The sequence below is a fragment of the Helicoverpa armigera genome, chromosome 4 (assembly GCF_030705265.1).
Source record: "Helicoverpa armigera isolate CAAS_96S chromosome 4, ASM3070526v1, whole genome shotgun sequence".
NCBI lineage: Eukaryota > Metazoa > Arthropoda > Insecta > Lepidoptera > Noctuidae > Helicoverpa > Helicoverpa armigera.
The window spans coordinates 4120640-4127151 of record NC_087123.1 but is presented as its reverse complement, the minus strand read 5'-3'; the positions used below and the strand labels follow the sequence as shown (position 1 = coordinate 4127151).

The 6512-nt window shown below is 36.8% G+C and overlaps 1 protein-coding gene across 1 annotated transcript in view; it reads left to right on the top strand.

The window, feature by feature from the left end:
- Window positions 1-807: 807 nt before the first annotated feature.
- The window catches only part of Cdm (cadmus), a 14445-nt gene continuing 8740 nt past the window's right edge, over window positions 808-6512 (top strand). The window contains exons 1-7 of the mRNA XM_049847309.2: window positions 808-1194; window positions 1416-1583; window positions 1821-1937; window positions 2230-2342; window positions 2707-2889; window positions 3342-3528; window positions 5931-6143. Coding sequence (XP_049703266.2) covers window positions 1042-1194; window positions 1416-1583; window positions 1821-1937; window positions 2230-2342; window positions 2707-2889; window positions 3342-3528; window positions 5931-6143 — 1134 coding nt within the window. The 5' untranslated portion in view covers window positions 808-1041. The remainder of the gene's footprint in view (window positions 1195-1415; window positions 1584-1820; window positions 1938-2229; window positions 2343-2706; window positions 2890-3341; window positions 3529-5930; window positions 6144-6512) is intronic.

Sequence of the window (6512 nt, the reverse complement as noted above, 5' to 3'; positions counted from 1 at the left end):
ATGAACTATTCTGATAACAAAGAAAATTATGAATGTCAATGTCTAGGGCGGGCGGGGCGGACCTTTTTCTCTTTGGGCGGACCAATGGACCGGCGGCAATAGTGGCTTTATTTAAAATATTAAGCCTATCTTACCGAATGCATAGAATGTACACTATAAAATGATTACCTAATTAATTGAGTCATATGGGCTAGAATACAGAGGCACGCTCAATTTCTGCATGTGGATCGTAGGTAGTTGAGATCACAGCCTTGCTGTAATAAAATTGAAACTCTTTCCAACAATCCGGCAGGCGAGGATGGAGACCTTTTGCCTCTTGTGCGGTGTTCGCTGTTTTGTGGCATTTAAAGACACGTATCATGAATTTGTTCGCTGAAATTTCGATGAGCTGGTCATTCCATTACCGTAAATGCCTATGCCAATGAGACACACGAATAACCGACTGTATAATTTGCATTTCCTCCTGAAAAATACTTTTTTTGAGGGAATCCCCACATTCATAAATTGAATGAATGAATGAGAGAAAATTTCAGGTGCACCACAATAAACAATTTTACGATATTGTATATACGTTGGCAGCACTGAATACGTTTCGTTCCGCGTCATCCCGAAATGCGAAGAGATAATAAAAAAAAAGAGACATAAATGTTGAGTAATGTTCATGACTTATAATCTTGATAAACTCCTATATTAAATAACGGTTAAAAATATATTAAAATGTCTCGTGCTTAAGAATTTTGAAGTGCATAAGTGAAAATCCTAAATCCATTCAAAGCGGATCTGCATAAAATGGAACCTAAAAATTTCTACAGCTGACCTGTCAGCGTCAGCCATTGGATTATTTGGATTCTAAAAAATATTGCACGTACTTTTAATACGATAAGAGTATTACTGTTTTTTAGTATTTTAAGTTGAAATCATGGTAAAGTTTGTCTTATGTAGATTCTGTAAATAAATCTATAATGTATATAATGAAGTAAAGTTTGTGCGCTCGTAAAGTTAAGCTTGGTGCTGAAGTGCAGAAAGTATAAGACAGCTGAAATGGAGTATTCAGCTCAGAATTTAGAATATGCAGTGTCTGTATTCTACAATGGAGAGCAAAGCGAAAGGGCAAAGGCCCACGCGTGGCTTACAACTGCGCAAAGAGTCCCGGAAGCTTGGAATTTCGTGTGGGAATTACTGCAACCCAGCAAGGTAATAAACCGAATTATGTCGAATGATTAGTTGTTTCTTAAGAGACAATACTAGTGTGATATTTTATTAAACTTTTATACTTACTGTTAACTGCCAAAGAACCTGTGAAGATTTCATACATGCTGTAGCTGTATTTGAAGGAACCAAAAACATAAATAAATAACAAGGATATAATTTTACTTCTGCGTTCAAACAAATGATACCTATATTTGTTTCTTCAGGGCACAGAGATTCAGTTCTATGCAGCAACAACACTGCACACAAAGATCCTGCGCTGCTGGAACGAGGTGCCACCGGAGAGTTACGAGGAGTTGAAGGATAAATTACTGCAGGCCGTATTCACTTACTCCAAGGGCCCCAAGATTGTTACTAACAGATTATGTATCAGTGTAAGTTATGATTTTAAAACAAGATATATAGAAATAAAACAATTTTTATTAAATTTCAGCACTGTTCTTTAGATTTGAAATTTAAAAAGTAGCCAACTTTCATGTTTGTGTAATTTGCGAGTACATATTGATGAAATAGAACAAAGAACTGCCATTACATTACTGTAGAAAAATCATAAAATTATATAAATGCTTTACTGATACTGAGAAAAAAAACTTTATTTATCTTTGTTTCAGTTGGCAGCATTTATCCTTCAACAAGGCACAGTCGACCTGGCTACAATATTAAGGCCACTGTCTACTGTAGAAAATACCACACTATTATTAGAAGTTCTAACTGTGATACCTGAAGAAGTAAGTAGATAATAATTATATCAGTAAGATTGTAAACCATTGATATTCCAAGATTATATTAAGGGTGCGTCTACACAGTGCATGTAGCTGGAGCAAGTAAACATGCACAAGTGAAAAGAGTGTGGGAGAGTACTTTATTTAGTACATGCGTAAGTTGCTGGACCCGCACCTTTTTTAAATGCATGTGGATCAACATGCTACTTGCAAGGTATAGATGCACCCTAAGTATAAGATATGTTAGTTTCGAACCAGAATAAAATGATTACTGACTTTGTAACGTTTCCTTCTACAGTATAACAGCATGACGATGGGTTCAGCACTGAGGAGCAGGAACCGCACCGCTCTGCAGCAAGCTTGCCCAGCAGTTTTAGATGATATGCTCCGATGTTTACAAACTGTATACAAGTGAGTATAAATAAACCATGACATAAGAGAATATACATAACATACTATTGCTGCATTTATTTATGATAGTTGAAAACCTATAGTGATAAAGTTGTAGTAGCTTTTGAATTAAATTCTTGCAAAACAATCAGTTCTTGATATTTATAACATTTTCTAAATTAAACTTAATTAAAATTACAAGTGTAGCATTGCATTGACCATAAGAATTATAAGAATCGAATCTACAATATGCTTAAGCTCCAGACAGTTTTAAATCAAACCAACTCTGGTGGACTCGTAAACATAGTAAGCCAGTGCACAGTACCCTTATCAAAAATATATTTGGCTATCTTTTGATTATTATTCTGTACTTTATTCCCTCCAGTACGGAGTACACCAAAGAGCCTCCGTCCGAGCAGACAGTGCAGTCCTGGGTGACAGCAGCCACATGCGCTTGCAGCTGGCTCACACTAGGAGGGGAGGATGCGGCCGAACACGCTTCGGGAGCCCTACCTGATAGAATGCCCCTGTGTCGAGCGTTGTTGGCTGTTGTGCAACTGTTGTACACGTGAGTATAGTTCCTCCCTAGCTATTTGTCGTCATGGAAGATTGTGCGAGTCGCGACACAAAAACCAATTCCAGGTATTACCGATTTTTTTACTCTTGTATGTGAAGTTGGCAGTTTGACACAAAGAAAAAACTTAAATAATATGTTTAACTGCTATCCTGGCTATTGTTGTTGATATTTTGCAAAAAAAAAATGGGAATTGAAGCTTCTGTAAATGATTATCTATCTCATCATCATGAAGTATTTGCAGAAATAAGCTATGATTCATGCTTCACAAATGCATAATTATTTATCTTTTTCCTTATTACGTATGATCGTATTTGAAAACTATCGGGACGCGATACGATGTATCAAGGTACGATACCTTTCACTTCACCCGACGTTTCAGCCGAATTGCACCGACCATGGATGGTCACGGGTGTACTGATGATTTTAAAACCTTGTATGACCAGATGGAATCCAGCAGTAAGCGACACGCCGCTGGACGCATGTGAAGCGTGTTTATCAGCTGTGCGTGCAGCGGGAGGGACAACAGCGGCATCACACTACCCCGCCTCAGCGCTGCAGCTGCTGAGCGATCTAGCGGCACTGGCAGCGCCTCTCATGGCTAGAGACAACGTGCCCAACTCTATCAATGAGGTAATTAGTCGCGTGTGAAGCGTGTTTGTTCCTGAGCTGATTTAAAACATGTTAAACAATTAAACAACATTCAATTCAAGTACATGAGAGAGGGAATAGAGAGAGTAAATAAAGAAGTATATAAGGGTAGTATAAAGGGGGAGTGAAAAAAGGTATTAAAGTAAATAAGTGCCTTAGATATTTAGTGAGAGTATATGAGGTTGTATAAGAGAGTTTAGAGTACATAACGAAGTATACAGGGTTACTGGTAAGTAGACCGCATCCTTTCAGGAGGTGATAGTACTGGTCAATACGGACAAATTTGACCCTGGCATACACTGGGCAAAAGTTAACCCGTTTCAAGATAATCGAATTTTAAGATCTTTTCTTTACAAGTCGTCTAGGTACACGTATACATTTTTATTACAAGTTAAAAGTCTCGTTTTTGCGGATTTTTGTGTGTTTTGTGGCTTTTTGGATAGCTAGATAAATGTAGATGTTTTTTAAGTATTCTGCACAAAAAAATGAAGAGTAATATTTTTGAGAAAATATCTTTTAAAAAAGTAATTGCTGTTCGCTATAATTTCCTCTGTGATTTGTACAGTTTTATGGTTTGTTATTATGAAATGATTAATCTTCTATCCAAAAACACACAAAAATCCACAAAAACGAGACTTTTGACGAGTAATGAAAATTAATACCTGTACCTAGACGACTCCCAACAAACAAGCTACTCTTATAAAATTATATGTTTAAGGTCTAATTTCTTATACTTGCTCTAAAATCGCTTTCATTATGTCAATGTTCCTTATTATGGCACAATATAAGAAGATTTGGCTAATATTACCTTTACTCTTATAATTTGGTTGGGTTAACCATAACAAGTCCAAATTACATAATTATAATAAGGATTGAAAATGTGTTATTCTCATAAGCGCATTTACAATGCTTTTAAGCCTTATAATATTCAAAACCTTATAAAAGCTTTTCATTTGGCTAATTGTTCTTATAATAGTAATGCATAAGCTAACTATGATACTTTTACACTCATAGGAGCATTTCATAAGATGTCTACCCAACAAACAATATTCTGCATTTTATATGTTCTTTACAAGAATGAATGCAATCCATAATCACTTATATAGCCATTAAAAAGGTTTTATTCTCTAGATGGTCATATTAAAATATTCTTATACCACTTCTACTGCTACGAGTATAATACTACAAAATGACAACCCGATACCAATAAATCACTTGAGGGTTCCGTCAATGATTTTATGGAAGATGACAATGAAGTACAGGAAATCAGTCAAGAAGAATATAACGGTAGTGGTAGTGAAGAAGACATAAATTGAGATCTTCTCCGTAAATACAACCATTGTGATAATACCTCAAATGTAATATAGCTAATATTAATACAGCTACGGAATGACGAAAGGAACCCTAACGGTAGATAAAATGGCGATAGCAGATGGAATAAATGTTGCCATTACAGAGCTTATAATCTTATAGATTTCTAATAGACGTTGTGAGAATGATATTACCCTTGTAAAAGCGTTATAAAAAACATGCCTTAATAATTATTCCTATTTTTACGTCAAAACTACTCAAATTCAAGGGCGCGTTGATATAATTACACTTTTTGTACCACATTTTATCATACAGTTTGAATTCCCACACAGTTTTCTCAATAAACAAGCACAATATACTCTCGGATTCAGGTACACTAAAAAAAATAAATGAAATTAATCATGGTTCTTGTTTTCTTTAAAATACTCGTTGACGCTGCCAAACTGAAAAAATCACTCAACAAAACACTTGTTGCAGAATCTCAAACACTGATTTTAAGGCGAATAGCTATAAAATAGTATTTGTCTTGCCGCTATAAGTTTTACTCCCTTGTTGCTCGCCATTATAAAACATGTATAAGATTGGTTGGCTTTTTAAGAGCAAATCCTTTTGCTTTTATTAGTATGACTCCCTTATCGCTTGCTATAATAAAGTACATATAAGAAAAAGAAGCTGACAATAAAGCAAATATAAGGGGGGTTTGAGGTTATTGTTCTTGTAATTTGTGCCCAAACGCACCATTATTAGCGTTAATACGGCTCCTATAAGAAATTTATTTTTGGCATTTTTAGCCACTATGAGAGGATTTTTTGTTTGTTGGGCTGATCTTGAAATTCGATTATCTTGAAAAGGGTTAACTTTTGCCCAGTGTATCCCAGGGTCGAATTTGTCCGTATTGATCTATACTATCACCTCCTGAAAGGATGCGGTCTACTTACCAGTAACCCTGTATAAGGGAAGTACATAGCATATGAAATCATTCTTTTAATCATCCATCTGTGTTTAATGTCGAGATGGGTAAATTAAATTGATTCAGCAGTTTCACCATTAAAACTCATAATGTCTTGCCCCAGGAGCTACTAGCAGCACTTATAACCTGCTGCGTCTCCCTGGGCGAGTGCCACGCTCACGCCCTGGTACAGGCGGCGGAGGGGGACAACGTGGAGGGCTCGGGGGGAGCGAGGCAGCTCATCGAGCTCGTGTTAGCAGCTCAGGCGGCGCCCGGACACTATCCGCTGCATGAGACCCGGTCTAACTTGACGTTTGGCTTTTGGTATACTATACAGGTGAGATAGTGAGAGTAAATACTCTGGCCAGGGTTACGAGATTGTTCGAAAGAGTTACCGCGGCCCTGATACATAAAGGGCTCGAGAAGGAACATGGTGGATTTTAGTCAGTAAGAGTTCACGCTGCACCCAGCGAGAGGAATCATCTGATGATTTCCCGCCAAAAAATAATAGTAGATCATTTACTCTTATTTATACTTCTGCCCAATTATTATTTTTTCTTCACGGAACATTGCGCGAGTGACTGCGCAGAAACCATTCTAGGTATCGGCGAGTGATACAGTGGGGGAGAGCGGTCGTAAACAATGATACCTTTAACTTGAAGACTCATTCTAATGACTAAATATTTTATATGAACATGTCTATTTA